Here is an 18,430-nt window from a genome sequence, read left to right on the forward strand (position 1 = left end):
TTACCAACCCTTCACTGTTTTCAAGTTTAATGTAATTTGAATAAACTATTTATCAGCCTTCTCTGTTGCATTTACAGATTGAGTAAATGTGAATGTGTGGAAAAAAACCCAATGTATTTCAAGCTAAATAGTATTTTGATGGTAGAAGGCATAAGGCAAGGAGTAAAAGCAAAAATATTAAACATGTAAATGTGATTTTCCTGCCACTTTTGACAACTTGAATATATTTGTCCTCAACCCAACTAAATTGTGGTAGAAAAAGCATTCTTTCCTCATTCAGACAAACATTCAATTTCCCTGCACTTCTTTGTCAACCCATGGCTTCTCATTCAACACATTTTTTGCCAACACCATTGAATTTTAAGGAAGTCTGTGACTAAGAAGAATAGAACATTCAATTTGACATTAAGAGGGACAATGGATATTTTTTCTATCCCTTTTACTTCTTCATAAAAGTTTAGTTCTTTCTCAGTTTTTGGGGGTTTTTTGGAAAATGTCAGGAAAGGCATTTGAATCTTGGTCTTGCACACCTCAGTAGGCAGTGTAAACTGAGTCAGTATCAGTTTTTGCTTCTAAATACTGCTTTTGCAATTAGCTATAGAGACAGGAGCAGGTTCTGAGGGAGAAGAGACAGAGACCCATTCCTTAACAGCTGCTGATGGATTAAAGAACACAGAGTATAGGAGACTTCTTTCCTTGTGCTGGCAAAGTGTTCTTTGCATCAAAGCAAAATCCATGTAGAAAAAAAGATGACATTCTGAGTTTTTTAAGAACTAGCTTTTAATTAATGCTGAAAATGCAAGTTGGATAAATGAATATTTTGGTATGGTAATTTTTGGCATAATGGTTGATTGCAGCTCCCAAGTGCCTTTGCAGTTCAAATGCTTCACTGCTACATGAGACTCCCCAAAGCATCTACAGATTTATGATTCTAAATATGATATCCATTGATATCAGGAAGTTTAATTGTCCAGAGTGAGATATTTTCCATACTGTCTCTTCAGTTGTGCACAAATTTTTCTTTTAAGGGAATTTGAATGTAATTCACAATGAATAGTTTTAATCCTTGGGAAGCTACTTGCTTGGATACTTCTTTCTGGGTAACGGTAAAATTGTTTTTATATGAAATTGCTTCTAAATGTCCTCTCTGTGAAGGAGCCTCTCTCTGCTTGTGAGAGGAGCCTTTTCAGGCTCCCTCTGTTAACAGAAAAGAAAATTTTCCATGAGAGTGCATTCTTTCCCTAAGGTTTTTCGGTGCAAAAGGAGAAGTGGTGAGATTTCATTGCTGCCAGAAATTCAGGTGCAATTTTGTAGGAAGAAGAAATGTTATTGTATTTAGAGATCTGCTGCTGAATTGCTTTGCAATTTGTCTGTAACAGTGAATGTAAGATTGCTCATTATTGTTTTTTGTGTTGTGCTGCAAAAAAATGTATCCTGTCTTTGTCCAAAAAGTAGATAAAAAATGATCCATGAATTTCACTGAATTGGATCATGGGTTTCCTGTTGTTGGTTTGTTTTTGTTTTTCAACCAAGATGACTGATTCACTGAAAATTGTCTTATAGAAGCTTACATGCTAATAGCTGCTAATAGTTTTTTGGTTAGACAAATACAAAGCAAAAGGAAAGACAAAAAGGAATTCTTACTCAGAATTTGGGACTTTAAAATTTACATGTTCATTTTAAAGATGTATCTGTATCTTTGAATCTTCCTCTTTTCATAGTGGTATAAATGACAAGCCTTCATATGGTTTCCCTTTTAATAACCTTGACGATTGTCTTCCTCTAATTCTGATTTAAGTATTCATATAGTTTATAAATCTCATGTCTGCTGACATAAGGCAGTTTTATAATCCTTAACTAGCTGCTTAAATTTTCCTGTTTGGCTTAGGATGGTTTTATTCAACTTCCACAAGTCCAAAACATGAAGTGTCCCTCTTGAAGGAGGAAAAGTATTAATAGGTGGTGTTAAAAATACTGTGCTTGTTTACATGTTCATTCTTTGAAGTTGTATTCTCACAGAATTTGGAAATAAAATTACAACAGAAAGGGCAATGGCTTTATTTATATTGTCTATTCTTAATGTTTGTTATGCAAAATAAGTACTTGTATGATATTGACAGAAGCTGGTTTTCTAAAAGTAAAAAATTTCATGTTTTCATTCTTTAGAACTCTGGTTGTTGTAAATGCCACGTTTCCTCCTTATGCCTCATGAGATTCTGACCATCAACACAGATAAAATTGCATGCTTGTCTCCAAGATGACAAGGAATTTTGGGAAATAAAAAAGATGTAAGAAACAAGTTGCAGAATAAAGAGACAGATTGTTAGGTTTCTGAAAATATGAAATTATGTATGGCAAGAGAACACACTTGTAAATTGATACTCTTCTCTTAAATAGATACTCTTCTCAGAAAATATCTTGTGAAATTTTGCATTGCCTGCTGCAGTGGGTATTAGAACAAAATCTAAGACTAATTCTACTGCTTTCTGTTGGTTGATACTTGAAATCCTAGTCCTTCAAAATCTCTACTGGTTCCCTATCCTCAGCTGACTTTGCTTAAGCACTTGCAGATTTTCTTTATTTTTCAATATTCCAACAGGAATTTTTGTGAAAGTTACAAGACTTATGATCTTCATGTGTGGACTGAATTTGTCACTGTTGTGATACATCTGAAAAGCATGATCATTCTAGAAATTGGTTGTCAGATTAGTAGTTGCTCCTTTTTGTGTGACCATACCCAGAGGGAAATATTTGGAAATATTAGCTCTGGTAGAACTGCTTTTGAAAAGGGCTGATTTTTGAAAAGCAGAGTAGCAAGAGACATGACCATGCTTACTTCTGACTTAGATCATTAATAAGGAAAATAGTATTACCTTGATGTTAGAGATCCATATTTATATGCTTTCAGTTTGTGCATAACTGGTCTTATGCATCAAAAGCCATAAAATGTTAAAGATTAAATTAACCAACTAGAAAAGTTTCTAATCCTCTGTTTCATAAACAAAGTAATAGAGCAAATCAAAATAAACTAGGTTGAATGCAATATTAAACTATGTTCTTGTAAAGAGGTCCTTGTTAGCACTAATGTTTTGGTTTATTTCATCTCAACTATACCGTGACAAAAGTTCTCTATCAACCGGCACCTCAGGAAGTCTTCCATCATCCCCATATCACCATAGAATCATAGAATCATAGAATAGGTAGGGTTGGAAGAGACCTCCAAGATCATCAAGTCCAACCCCTGATCCAACTCCAATTACTATATCATGGCACTAAGGGCCACGTCCAATCTCTTTTTAAAAACCTCCAGGGATGGTGAATCCACCACCTCTCTGGGTAGGCCGTTCCAATGTCTGATAACCCTCTCTGTAAAGAATTTTTTCCTAACATCTAACCTAAACCTCCCCTGGCAGAGCTTGAGCCCATGTCCCCTTGTCCTATTGTTGGTTGCCCGGGAGAAGAGACCAACCCCCGCCTGGCTATAACCTCCCTTCAGGTAGTTGAAGAGAGTGATGAGGTCGCCTCTAAGCCTTCTCTTCTCCAGACTAAACAACCCCAGCTCCCTCAGCCTCTCCTCATAGGACTTGTGCTCAAGTCCCTTCACCAGCCTCGTTGCTCTTTTCTGGACCCGCTCCAGCACCTCAATGTCCTTCCTGAATTGAGGGGCCCAGAGCTGAACACAATACTCAAGGTGTGGCCTCACCAATGCAGAGTACAGGGGAAGGATCACTTCCCTGCTCCTGCTGGCCACACTGTTCCTGATGCAGGCCAGGATGCCATTGGCCTTCTTGGCTACCTGAGCACACTGCTGGCTCATGTTCAGCCTCCTGTCGATCAGCACCCCCAAGTCCCTTTCTGCCTGGCTGCTCTCCAGCCACTCTGTCCCCAGCCTGTAGCGCTGCAGGGGGTTGTTGTGGCCAAAGTGCAGGACCCGGCACTTGGCCTTGTTGAACTTCATTCCATTGGAGTTTGCCCATCTCTCCAGTCTATCCAGATCCCTCTGCAGAGCCCTCCTGCCTTCCGGCAGGTCGACACTCCCTCCCAACTTGGTGTCATCTGCAAATTTGCTGATGATGGACTCAATCCCCTCATCTAAATCATCGATAAAGATGTTAAAAAGGACTGGGCCCAGCACTGACCCCTGGGGGACACCACTGGTGACCGGCTTCCAACTGGATGCAGCTCCGTTCACCAGCACTCTCTGGGCCCGGCCCTCGAGCCAGTTCCTGACCCAGCAGAGAGTGCCCCTGTCCAAGCCGTGGGCTGCCAGCTTTTCCAGGAGTATGCTATGGGAGACAGTGTCAAAGGCTTTGCTGAAGTCCAGATAGACCACATCCACAGCCTTTCCCTCGTCCACCAGGTGGGTCACCTGATCGTAAAAGGAGATCAGGTTGGTCAAACAGCATCTGCCCCTCCTAAACCCGTGTTGGCTGGGTCTGATCCCTTGTCCATCCTGTAGCTGCTGTGTGATTTCACACAGGATAATCTGTTCCATTGGCCAATCAGAGCTCAAATCAGTCCAGCAGTTTAATTACCTAGGCAACCTCATCTACTCGGATGGTAAGATTGACGGAGAGATAGACAACAGGTTAGCAAAGGCACATAGTGCCTTCGGAAAGCTTCATAAAAGAGTTTGACGAAATAAACACCTGAAGAAAAGTACAAAGATCAATGTTTACAGAGCCATAGTGCTGTCTGCTCTCTTATACAGATCTGAATCATGAGTCATCTACCACCACCACCTGTGTCTCCTAGAATGCTTCCATCAACGCTGTCTCTGCACAATCCTAAACATCCACTGGTCAGATTATGTGACCAATACATCTTTTCTAGAACGAGCAGCAATCACAAGTATTGAGGCCACGTTGCTGAGAACACAGCTGCGTTGGGCAGGGCACGTCTCCGGGATGAAGGACCACCGCCTCCCTAAGATCTTGCTTTATGGTGAACTTGCCACTGGCTGCCGCAAGAGAGGAGCCCCAAAGAGAAGATACAAGGACTCCCTGAAACAACATCTCAGCCTTGGCCATATTGATCACCATAACTGGTCTACTCTGGCCTCCAGTCGGGAGGTCTGGAGACACACCATCTATAACGCTGCTGATGCCTTTGAGAACGCACACAGGATCACTCTCAAGGAGAAAAGACAACGCAGAAAGAATCGTGCCTTGCAGAATATACCACCTAAGGAGTCTTTCTGCTGTGCCTTTTGCAACCGGACGTGTCTATCTCGTATTGGCCTTTTTAGCCACCAATGCGTTTGCAACAAACGTGGGTAGAGCCCTTCCTAATTCTTCGTTCGCGAAGCCTAGCCATGATGATGATGATGATGATACTGTGACAAAGAATCATCCCATAAAAATGGCATCTTTTAATAACTATAATTTGAATATGGTTTGTTTCTATAATTTTCTTCTTTCAATGGATTTAGTGTATGAAAAATCAAGCCTCTATCTTGCTATGTCCCCTTATTTACCTAACTTGTGTTCATAGATCATGTGCAAGCTTGAGAAGGAGAGGCACTTTACAGTTAAAGTTTAATCACATTGAATGAGCAGTACTGTGGTATATTATATAGTGGTCCTTAGATTTAATTACAGCATATCTGTAAACATAGCATTCAGTGCTTTCTCTTCTGGATTCTTAGATACATGAGTAGGAGTCATGTATATGAAACCTCCCAGACTGGAAACCTCTTATCGCAAATGCTATCTGTTATCTAAAATGTAATTAAAATACTCTATTTTTTCTAGTGCTGTTCTAATAGACTTATAGGAAAAGGCAGCTTTAGCCATAGTATCTTACCAAGATTCCTACTCCTTCTTTGCTAATTCACACCCTTTTACCTAACTGGCTTTAAATAAATACTTCAACTGATTCCTTTTGTAAAAGTACAACCCTTCAAAATTAGAATGAAAAGTTTAATGGCCTAAATACAGTTCAATCCTATTTGAAAAGCCTGATTTATCTTCCACGGTTTCTTTTTTTTTTTTAATACTAGTATTTCCTTGTTATGCCCTTGGTATTTCATAGCTGTCCTTTTTAAGCACTGAAGCAATTAGTTTTGAGAAGGCTGATTCTTCAGGGTCCAGTGCTTTCCTGCCTTTCATTTGCCGAAGCTGTACATTTTAATGAACTTGTTTCATCTGTGTTGCCAAACACTAGAATTTTGCTGCTTCAATTCTAATTATCTCTGCTGGCAAATGCTATGTTTTATTAAAGCTGTCAAGTGCACTGTTCATTAAATGTCCACAGCCAGTGGTGCCTTGCACACAAATTAGATCAGCTTTGCTCCTTGATAGATTATGAAGTTAAATATTTTTATATAAACCTCTAAAATTGTGTCTAACAGCAATCAGTTATGACTATGCAGCTTCTTGGAACCTAGTATCTTGTCAAAAACCATCTATGAAACATACATTAAATCACTAGTACCACAGCTGAGTATACCATTTGTATGATTATTTAATTCATTAAGATACCATTTTCCTTCCTGAAGATATCTACATTGCATCTTGAATTATGCTTTATATGTGTTTAGGGTAAGATAAGTTTTGTTACTTTTACTTCGATATAAAATAAAGCATCAGTGCTAGTCTTTTGGTAAAGGGTTATATAGTATAATTGATGTCCAGTTATAATGTCCAATATGTCCAAAAGCAAAGATGGCTTCATTTAAATGTTACTAACCTGGTGAATGTGAAAGATTACTATCGTAAACAACTAACAACTTCTCTTCTGATTGCATATCTGAAAGGGGAGTTTTACTACAAGATGTTTATTTCAAACGTATGAAGCAGTAACAGAAATATTATACTTGCAAAGAAAATATTTGAGTCAGCTTCTCATTTTGACACCTGTGGATTTTTTTTGCTTTTGTTAATTTTATGTTCTCACTGTGTGTATCATTATTTTCAGTAGCACAAACAGTCATTTTTGCTATTTAATGTATTATTTTCTAGATTGAATTCTAGAGAATTAATAAGATATTGTGATGATAACACATTAACACCAGATAAACACATTGTTGATCTTTTGGAAAAAATGTTTTTCTTACCTTCCAGCTATCTGTAGGGCAATAATTTCAAATTTATTTTTAGTACCATGGCTTTATGGTATCTGTTTTCTGTATTGGTTACCTTATCTTTTGAAGAATCTTGTGTTTATACTTTCAAACTTTGCTTTTGAATTTATCAGGCTATATTTCAAACCTTTAGAGGAACAGATATTTATTGTGCTCTTTATAGAAATCATAAATAACCTCTCAAAGTGCTATGTAAAGTAAATAGATTTTAAGAGCTCTTGTATATATATTTTTTAGGATTTGGTAGGAAACTGCAGTCCTTCAAAAGACTATGAGGCACTCTTCCTTGTCTCTTCTCCTTATGATCCAGTTTAAAGTGCTCTAGTGTGAATAGAAAATTCAGATAGCCTGAAGTTGAATAGGAGGCTGTGTATGTTTATGTATTTTATTATCTGCTAATGTATTATGCCTTATCATATATATTTCATGGTATTTATAGGAAATAATAGCATTTAATTTTAGTTTTGTAGTGCAGAAACAGAAAGTGTTCCTTTACGTGTATTCAAGAGGTGAAGCGATTTTTGTCATCTGAAATGCTTGACTTCAGACAAGTAGTCTTTCATCATGTTCAACTTTAACTTTTTTCAACTGCCTGTCGTCAGACAAGAGATGGACCCAAATAGATGGTGTATTCTGTGGCAGTGAAGTAGTTGAGCGGTACAAATACTGAGAGATTTTCTGGGAGTGGGAAGCATGGAAGTCACCCAGGTGCATGTGAAAAATGTACAATACACAAAACGTGACAATTTGTTCTTAGTGTTGTTATTTTCACTTTGGATATATGTTTCTATTTGGCTTTGAGTCTGAAAAATTAGATGAAATCTTTCCTGAATCTTCTAGGGAGATTTTAAATGTATTCAGGCTTATATTTACATCTAGACTCAGATTTGTAAAATCTTGTCCTTGTCTTTGGCTTCTTGGAAGTTACCTGAGTTACGTTATTTCTCTAGTGTGTATAAATAAATGCTTTGGCTGCACCACCTTATCCACCCTTTTCAGAGTGAGTGTGCAAGTGTAGTGAATATAACAGGGAAATAAATTTCTTTATAAACCTTGATGCCTTCCTTTTCTCAGTGTAGTCTCAACAATTGTGAAAAATCACTGAAGCAATGATCAAACAAAGACTATAAGAGTGATGTAATTCAATACAGAAATAGGTTTTTAACATATCTGTGTAATTTTATACTTATGCATATATACCATCAAAAACAACAAAGAGATTTTACAACTTATGGTGGGTTATCAAGCTGAAACTGAAAAGAGTAAAATTAATGCCATTAATAAAAGAAATAACATACAAAGAGAAATATTTCTGGTTCTGAATATATAGAGATTAAGTTGATGAAGTTTTCTGCCATTTTACGAAGTCCTAAGATTTTAGACCTAACTAGGAATTCTTTCCTTTTAAAGGAACATGGGAGAAGTTTTGGTCCAAGGTTTTAGATAGGGTCCCTGAAATTGATATTATCTACTAAGATATTTGGTTGGTTTTGTTGTATTTTAAATGTTGAATTTTAAGGGATTAAGAAAGTATTGCTTTTGCATTACCACTTTTTTTAAAGGGAATAGTCTTCTTCTAACCTTGCAAAAGGAATACTAGATTTTTTAATTTGGATTTTGTTTTGTTTTTACAGGGACATCAGGACAGTATACTTGGGAATACAATGCAAACTGTAATCGCCTTACTGAATAACATCGTTGCTAACAAAAGTACAAACATGATGTTACTCTTTAAAGAAGGTATCTCATTTTTATCTTTATTCCCCTTACTGTAGATGTTTCCTAGTCTGTAATATCTGGCACTGTGTGAAACTAGACTTGAATGTATTTAGAATTTATAGTGATTGTTAGATAATCACATTGTAACTGATGTACTCCTCATCACTTCCTCTTACTCCCTTACTGATTTGATTATGAGTTTAACTTTCAGAAAGCTGTTCTTCCAAGAAAATATGGTTACAAAAGAATTACTGACTGAAAGTTACATTATACTTGTAAAGAATGGCTTCAGAAAGGTGTGGACTAGTGATCTGACCATAACATTGCAGAGAGAGAGACCCTCTGCAAGTTCTTCCTTTTCTCACTGCTCAAACCTATGAAAGGATAAGTTGTACAATATTTCTGCACACTTTAAAGAAGTAGTTCCTGTCCAATGATGTAGACCAATGGAGTGGAGCCCAAACTGACTATAAAGTCTTAGCCTATAAACCACTGAAAGTCTTCATGAAATGTTTACCACCCAAGTTTGGTGGAGAAACACTGGCACAGATTGCCCAGAGAAGTGATAGATGCCCCTTCCTTGGGAACATTAAAGGTCAGATTGGATGGGAATCTGAGCCACCTGATCTAGTTGAAGATGTCCCTGCTCATTGAAGTGGGGGTGGACCAGATGACCTTTAAAGGTGCCTTCCAACCCAAACTATTCTATGGTTCATTTCACTATTTTTCATTACCTAAGCTAAATTTTAATTTAGAAATTGTTTCTGGTTTACAAAATTAAGAGAAAGTTCCTCCTGTTAGAAATCTATATAAATTTAAAAACTTGTTTAGAGACATACACATTGATAGCATTTCTTTTGTTTATCATGAAGGGGTGAGTGACATCCAGCAATACAGATGTATGCTACCATTTGTACTATTTATTGGTAAACGTACCAGCCTAAAAGTCCATCAAGATTGGTAGTAGTAGTCGTGTCTCATTTTCATAATTACTTTAGCAGTTAAAGCACTGACTCAGAAAGTGGAAGAGCTGAATTTCTGATCCTTTTTACTCTTAAGGGTGATTATTCAGGAGATGAACTGGAACTTGATATTGTAGCTAATAACATGCTCCTCTCCTTTGTTTCAAATAGAACCACTCAGAGGTTAGTGGTTGAGAATAGAGCCAGAATAAAAAGAAAGAATAGAAAAACATTACTAATTTGGAGAAAGATGGTTCATAGGATTCTGATTCTTTGGTTATTTCTCACCAAACTGCCTATCACATTTTGAACTGTTTGGGGTTTCTTGGGATTTAGATGTATGTGGTGCTTTTGCTGTCTTAGAGCATATCTGCTCTGTGTCAGGCAAAATCCTAAGCTGGCACTGACCTAACTTGCTAAAACTGCACAATGACTTGCAAAGAAGTCAGTTCAAGTCCCACAAGCACTGTAACCATGTAATTGGCATGCCTTACTCAAAGTAATATGCTTTGCCTTTCTGCATGGCAAATTAGATGCAAAACTATTTAACAGCATGGCAGAACTGCATCTATTCTCTAAATATCTCCTCCTTATTGTCTCACAGAGCAAACTCCCACACACTTTTTATTCTGCTGGTAGGATATCGGTGTTCTTTCACTTCTCATCTGCTCCAAAAATAAAACACATCTCTTTGGTCATGTTGGTTTCCAAATGAAGGAAGTGGAATAGAGACGTTATTAAAGTCCTTTATCTTTTTCTTGTGCTGTTTCATAGTGACTCCAATAATATTTTCAGACTATTAGTGATTGGATGACACTAACTTGTGCTCACTGAACTTCAGTAACCACACTAGAAAAAGCAGCACAGCAACCAAAAATATTTTATCTCAAGCAAAATGTCCCCATCCCGTTTCCCCACTTGCTAATCTTCAGAGTACTGAAAAACTGGATTTTAGCCAGTGCTTTATTGATTAAGGGCCTAATTGTCAAGTGAAAAACTTTTAAAATTTGTGTTGCAAGAATGTTATGACAGTATTGATCTTGTAATTATAGACTGTTAGATTTTCTTTGAATTAAAAGGAGAGAGAAGCTGTGTCATGCAAACTGGAGGGCTTTGTATTATTTGCATTGTCAACTGTGAGTATATAGTGTTCACATCAGGAAAATACCTTAAACTTCCTCTGCCATATCTTTGATATTCAACTTGTCATATTTCAATGACTTTTGTGTGATGGAGAAGAACATGATCTAGTGAAATGGCAACTGAGCTCCCTCTTCCAGAAAAATATCCTGGAGTTCAAATAGAAAAGTTGAACATGAGTCAGCAATGTGCATTGCAGCAATGAGGGCAAAAAAGAGATGTGATAAGAGAGAATAACTGGAAGGTTGAGGAAAGTGATTATTCTCCTTCATTCATTACAGTGTCTAGTTTTGAGCTCCAACCTATAAGAAAGACATTGACGGACAGGAATAAGTCCAGAGAAGAGCAACGAAAATGTTTAGGAAAGTGGCCCACGTGATATGTGTATTTTCAGCCTTTGCCTATACTATTACATGAATGTATTCCTTCCAAGTGCAGAACTTTGTATTTACCTTTGTTAAACTTTAAAAGGTTTCCGGCAGCCCATTTTTTGAGCTCTTCAGCTTTTTGAGCTCTTTCTAAATGTTAGGTCAACCCTTCATCGCACCGACGGCTTTCTTCATTTCAATGTCATCTGCAAACTTGCTGAACATGCATGTTATTACATCCTATTAACACTCTGTGCCTGTGCTGTTAATGAAGACATTCAACATTCATGAGCTATTCTGCTGTGTTAAAGAAAAAAAGGCTGAAGACAGAGTATTATGGATCATCAATTTCCCTTATTTCCCCATTACAGTGTGATAATTAATTCATATTTATATGGAGCTTTAGAAATTAAAACCCCTAAATACTTGCTGAACATTATAAGGAACTCAGGTTAGGTGGTCAGTCCTATCAAAATTTTGTTTCTAAAAGTCAAGACATTAGCAATGAAGATTTCTTTCCAATTTTGTGCATGCCTTTCTTCAGCTGTCAAGAAGCTGTATTTTTGCAGACAGATCATTTAGAGACCCTTGTCACTGTTTCCTTTTGTGCCTGTTAGCCTTCAGAACTCTCTTTTGCTCAAAGGAGTTGTATTAGGTGATAGATTTTTTTTTAAAGGGCTGCAGCTTACATGTTGAACTTTCCCCTTTCTCAAGAAAATCTTGCATGATGGCACTTGCTGCATTAGTACTGCTGTGATTTCCTATTAATAACAATGATATGCTTGTGCATTTCAGCAGCTTGCATAGAAGGTGGATTGCCTAGCATTAATTTCTCTCTCTCGTGAACTGTGTCCTTTTGTGTGACAGTACATCAGACATGTACTGATAACCACTTGTAATGTTTAAAGGTGAAATGGAGAATAACATATGCAACTGAAGTCACGGAGGGAATTTAAAACAGCCCATACTTGTGTTATCAGCTATTAAACATTTGTTCTGTTAATGTTAATGACAATTTCCACTTAATAATCAGAAGGGAATAATATGATTCAGTTTAATTACTGAGACTGGAATCTAGTCAGGAGACTAAGATTAATACAGGGTCTCTTGTGAATAGTTAAGGTAAGATATTAAAAAGCCAAGACAATAGTGGTCATTTTTAGCATGGTCTTCTAAGAGAGTGACACTTACCCTCTCTCATTCTGTCTTGGCCTCTGGTTGACAGTCCCTTTCTTTCCTCCCTTTCCCCATCTTTTGATATCATTGGACAATTTAAGCTAACTTGAGAGACCACCGAGATCCAAATATACAAAGTATGTATTCAATCTGTCATGATCAATATCTGGTGAGAGAGACCCAAGTTAATGCCATAGCTTAGGAAAGGTCAGTAGGCTTATCAATTAAATATTCTTCGCTAATGTACAGCAAATAGAATAGTGTTATACATGACATGCACAAAATATATATGTACATATACATTTACAGAAAGAAAGGAATTTTAATACCTAAAATTTCCAAATTGCAAATTCTAAAAACATTGAGTTTGCAACCTATGATCTTGGACCAACCCTATGGAAATTATGTTGCAAGAAACCAAAGATGTCATTTCATCTTCAGTTAGGAACTAGAGAATGTAAATGTGGGAAGAGCATCATTCTTGTACAGTTTTCCTTCTTTTATCATAAAGTTTTGCCATGATCAAAGTGGAGCCAACTGGTCTGAGTTTGTATCCTGTATTATAGTAGGAGGTGCAATCTTCTTATCTCTGAATTCCATTTCTATTAGCATTTATTAAATTACAAAGCATAAAACTTATATATCCTGAGATCTGTTGATAAGCCTGTAAAGATCTATTAATTAATACATCTCCCTGGTCTTTTCAGTATTCACTTCCCATTTTCTTTTTAGGATATCTGCAGTTTTCTGTTTTAGATTTGTCACCACTGAGTTGAATGGTGTGTTGGTCAATGCTTGGGGAGGGTACCTATGAAATGATCCCGCAGGATCCGTCTGTGCATGGAAGCAACTTGCACTATAGAACATGCATATAGGTGGGTGACATAGGACAAAGCTGCACCAAGGTTTCAGAAACAGGGACAGGGAATCATCAGTGACAACGATGATGACTTAATACCATGGGGTAGGCAGAGATAGAATGCAGATCTGTAGGAAAGTGGGTATTATTAATTCTACTGGTCATGAGACAACCAGCTATATATTACTTTGTGCTTGTCATATTAAAAACATTAACATTTGTTTACTATAAAGTGAAAACCCTGTTCTGGATGCTAGAATTGTCAGCTCTTAACAGGTGTTGTAGGAGTACAGTGGATGATCATCTGTTTCTATAGACAGGCTCTAGAGCACTCTACTGAAAAGACATATTGTCTGTCTTAGATACATGTCTGTTGACAGGTGTTGGCATACTGAGAAATGTTGACATAAGATGAATGACAAAGTCAGGTTTGGCTGCTTGATAAGTAAGTGGTGTTAGTGTAAAAGACTGCTTCCTTATGTGGAATGTGATGAGTAATAAATAGCCAAGTGCATTACAGCACTAGTGTAGTAAGATTCTTGTACTCTAGTGCAATTCATATGTATATAAACTCTTTATTTTGCTTTCAATTCAGTCTTTTTGTCACTTTTCTTTCTTTTCTTGTCTGTTTTTGGAGGGAGTATGTTTGGTTTTTTCCCCAGTAGTTTGTAAAAAACAAATTAGAAAATGTTGAATCATCTTCATTGTCTGTAGTTAGCAGTGCTTTCAAACTTTGAGTCCCATTTGTCCACAGGTCATATTCAAAGGCAAGGAAATTCTTCATTATGACTGTTGCATCATTTTGCTTATAGGAAGATTGGGATATATTATATTACAATGTAGAAAAATGTCTTTCAAAGACTACCTACTTCATGAGGATCCTCATTCTAAAAAAACCGAACAAAACAGGTTGTTGGAAAATAGATCTTATAGGCTGCAGTGGATAACTTCTGATAGTCTATCTGCAGCTTTTTATTCCTAATAACGCCTCAAATTTATTACGTTTATATAAACAGCTCTTTTCAGTATGTATAAAAGTAATTCCAAGTAATTCTGTCTTTAGAAAAGATTTTCACTGTTATTCAAAACTGATCTAGTAAAATGCTTGCAGGCCAGTAATACTTATGGATGAGTTTATATTTTTAGCTTTTTCTGAATCTCATTGTGCTCCATAAATCAGTTATCAATTTTTTTTCATAGTGGTCTTGTAAAGGAGATGATTTATATATAAAGTTTAATAAAGTCATGTTGAATTTAATGACCTTTTCCAGACTGTACTGCTGTGATCTTGTACTTGGCTACTATCCTGAAGTAACCACCACCAGCAGTGTAAGCAGTGGTGTTTGTCTGAATGTTCAAAGCAAGTTTCCATTATATGGTACAGCAAATCCTAAGCTTTATTTTTTATGTCTTAATGCTGTTGAATCTCAGAAACTGAAGTAAAAGGGAAATTGTGGAGTTTACAACAATAAAAATAGTCTGTGAGTTGAATGAAAATGTGACAGCTATTAGTAGTAAATGGTACTTTAAGCAGTTTGTGTAAAAACTGATGTTTCTAAAGAAGGACCTTTGGTAGAAGTGTAGAATGTCAGCTACAGCAGTCATAACATTCAATATCATATTAAGAAAGTACGCTAAGTGCTTAAAGCAGGGACAGTTATTAAAAAGGAAGCGATTTGCAATAAGCATCATAGTCAGGTGGTGGTAATTCATTTATACCTCATAAACAAAAGATCACCCTTCGTGGGTGAAGGATCCTTACTCATCTTGTGATCCACTCTTTTGACTTTTAGTCAAATGTCAAGAGATTAATTAGATTTCAGATATCTGTGTGTGTTGTATAGTTAAAGTGTTTTAAATACTCCATATCCAAAAAGTGGCATTTATGAGACTAACATCCAACTTTAAACTTTTTATTGAAAAACTATTAAAATAAGGGAAAAAATATCTTTTATATACACAGATCTTTAACATAATGATAGTTGTGACTAACATAATGATGACTATAAATTCTGAGCTCTCTAAATAGACCCCGAAGGTTTCTAACTTACCTAAATCTTTAGAGGATATTCTTCTACCTTTCACTTCCTCACAGATAATTTTATTTCAACTTCATTCTCCAAAAGACATTTGATCATGGTGCCCCTAGAATACTTTTTAAGAACAGACTTCCTAGCCAGCTCTCTTGTCACCTGCTAAATCTCCAGTGTTCATGAAATTAGGCAGTGGACCACAAAAACTTGCCAACCCAGATCTTCCTCCCTGCTGCACTCACCTATGCAGTCGTCTGAACTACTGTGCAACACTGCGAAGGCATTGGTGTAACATTGCGTGGGACTTTGATTTCAGGGGTATAATTGAGCTGTTGGAGAAGCTGGCTTCAGAGTCACAGCATTTTCTTCCAAGATGGGAGAAATTAACTATCTCTTAAGACGGTGATCAAGAAGAGGACCATGGATTCATCATACAGAAGGAGCCTATTTGCAAGGGAAAGGCAATAGTTATAAAATTCTGCAAGAATACATTACTTAAATTAATATGCCCTTTAAATAAAGCAACAAAAAATAAAACCTACAACTTTAGTCTGTGAAGAAATCAGACACACATTCTAACTGGTTTTGAAGCCGTTTACTAATTCCTTACTAGCCTCTATTTTTTCCTAGGAGTCTTCTGCAAAAGTTCTGCAGGATTCAATATAGAAATATTTGTTTAATGACTGAATATAGAAAGGGGGTTTCGTGGTAGTACTTTATATCTGCTTACTGTAAAGCTTAGTTCAGATGAAACATATTTTGATTCTGAATAGAAAGATTGTCAGGGAGAATAAGGTAGGGAAATTAATATGGGTAAGAACCTAAAAGCATTTTTTCTGTACTTGATCAACATTTAGAAACTAAATGCTCTCCATTTATTAAATGTAAAATAAGAAGTCATTTTAAAATACAGAAAATAAAAGTGTCATCCTGTCTGAGTAGTTGCAGGTGTTGCTTCTCTATCATCTGGATGTGAGAGAGAAAGTCCCTCAGTTAGGAGGGGTACACCTTGCACTCTCTGCCATACAGGATGTAAGCCTTTCACAGCTCCTTGCCAGCACTGTAGTAGTTAGTTCAGTTCTTGAGCAAGAAGTGTCTCTGTGAACATCTAAAGTTAGTAGTCATGTGTCGAGTGTCTCATGTTCATTTGAGTTACAGTTTATATGAGAAGTCAGTGGTGGCTGAGCCTGAAGAAGTTTATTCTGTGATGTTCCAAAGTTCAGAATGCTTTTAAGCAGTATTAAGACATATTTTTCTGATCCAAAATGCCAGTCACTCAGGTGGAAGTATATAACATCACATGGGTAAACTTAGAAGTCTGGTATCATAAAAGATAAGTGGGAATCATGTCAAAATAGCATGGTAGCAGTAAAGTCTTTGAGGAAAAAATAACCTGTGTCTTCCCGTGATATTCATCAATGCAGCCATCTGAAAAGGATGAAAATAGAAATGGTAATTGCTGTGAGGAACAGTTATGCCATTCAAGTAGAACCAAACCTGTTGTTGTTGAGAGTCATACCCATAAGGCACAAAATGTCACAGCATCCTTGCTAGAACTTCAAAGGATAAAATAAGTGAATAAAGGCTCAACAGGTTGTTACATCTTGTCTCTCTTGTGCTGTACTGTAAAAGAGAGCTGGCATTTCTGTGGCTGGAATAGGCTTCCTGATGCTATCCCTGTGGCTGACCAAGAAGATCATCTTGCAGCACAGCTGGCTGCTTAAACTACCTAAGATATCTATCTCATTTTAACACCTAATTGATGGAAGAGAAAGGAATAATAACAAAATCTTCTCATTTCATGATAGTCTAGTCTGAAAGGCCTTATGCAGAAACCTGTTGATATAACTGATCAGCTTAGTTTAATGGTGGGAAGTTAGTTCAATAAACATAACAATTTCAAAGTTTAGACTATCTTTATATTTCTAAAATGCCAGCCATAATAGACAATTTTCTGTACCTGTCCAATTCCTAGACAAATTTAAGATTTAAGGTTTTGGCTGAGTGAATACTCTGTTTGATACTATTTGGAAGCAGAAACCTCATTTGAAAAAGTAAAATTTTGTGTTAAAATATAAGACATAGACTTCCCATCAGAGCTTGTGGGTATCCAAAGGTTTCCTGATGACAAACTCAGGAAACGCAGGAAAAAGTCTCCAAAGCTTTATGTTCCTTCTCACAGTCATGAAAATGGTAGTTTTTTCCTTCCCCTCTAGAAACTGCGGTCTTTGCATTTACTGTAGGTGCTACTTTTCCTGCAGTTTGATTTCAGTTGTCACTTGACATTGTGCTAGTATTCCCATTGAGTGCAATTCAAATCATATGTATTGGCATTAGTGGATGTGGTCAGTTTAAGAGAAAATGAATAACTAGGTAAACGTGTAGCTATTGTATGATCTACAAGTTAAATATTGATAGTGCAAACTACTTGTTAGAGAAAATAAATTAAAATCTAATTATGATGATGTCCCTCTGTAGCTTGTCAGATATAATTAGTAAGCTAAAAGATCATATTAGGGGATTAAATTAAAAATATAACTATGTATTTGAAAAGAGACCCATTTTAAATACAATTGCTATGCCCATAGATTGTAGAGCTATCATATATATTCTGTTCTAGCAGTTAGAAGGGTCTCAGTATGAAAGCAATGTATCACTGCAATTTGAGCGAGCTGTAAAGTCACAAAGGTACAAAGTACTATACACAAAATTAAACTGCATCAATCATTACTCTGTTAGGGATAACAGTCTTGTTCAGATGCACTTACATGATCCTACTGAAAGAAGTTCATTTTGTCAGTTGCTAAAAACAAGCACCAATTTTGGCAGGACCAGATCTATGTAGTGGACAGATAAATGAAATCTGAGGTTTTTTCACTGCTTTGAAGAACCGTTTGAGGTTTTTTTGTTTTGTTTTAAATGTCCTCAGTAGTTGTCATAGCTCCCAGACAGCCAGATGTTTTTGTCTTCTAAGCTATTCTCGGAAAAATTGTGGACCGAACAGATGTGTTCATCTCATAAAGTTTAAACTATTTCTGGACAATTAAACTTTAAAATAATTTTCTCTTTAAAGCAGAAAGAGAATTATA

At 36.6% G+C, this 18,430-nt stretch overlaps 1 protein-coding gene across 10 annotated transcripts in view; it reads left to right on the plus strand.

Annotated features, from left to right (window-relative positions):
- The window catches only part of ULK4 (unc-51 like kinase 4), a 229,890-nt gene that overhangs the window by 133,040 nt on the left and 78,420 nt on the right, over positions 1 to 18,430 (plus strand). For all 10 annotated transcript variants that reach the window (XR_003533025.1, XR_003533023.1, XM_027675600.1 and 7 more), the window contains exon 32: positions 8,719 to 8,824. Coding sequence is in view for 8 of the 10 variants with exons in the window: in XM_027675600.1 (XP_027531401.1) it covers positions 8,719 to 8,824 (106 nt within the window). In the remaining 2 variants the exon portion in view is untranslated. The remainder of the gene's footprint in view (positions 1 to 8,718; positions 8,825 to 18,430) is intronic.

Source organism: Neopelma chrysocephalum, unplaced genomic scaffold (genome assembly GCF_003984885.1).
Source record: "Neopelma chrysocephalum unplaced genomic scaffold, ASM398488v2 Primary Assembly neopelma1_26, whole genome shotgun sequence".
Classification (NCBI taxonomy): domain Eukaryota; kingdom Metazoa; phylum Chordata; class Aves; order Passeriformes; family Pipridae; genus Neopelma; species Neopelma chrysocephalum.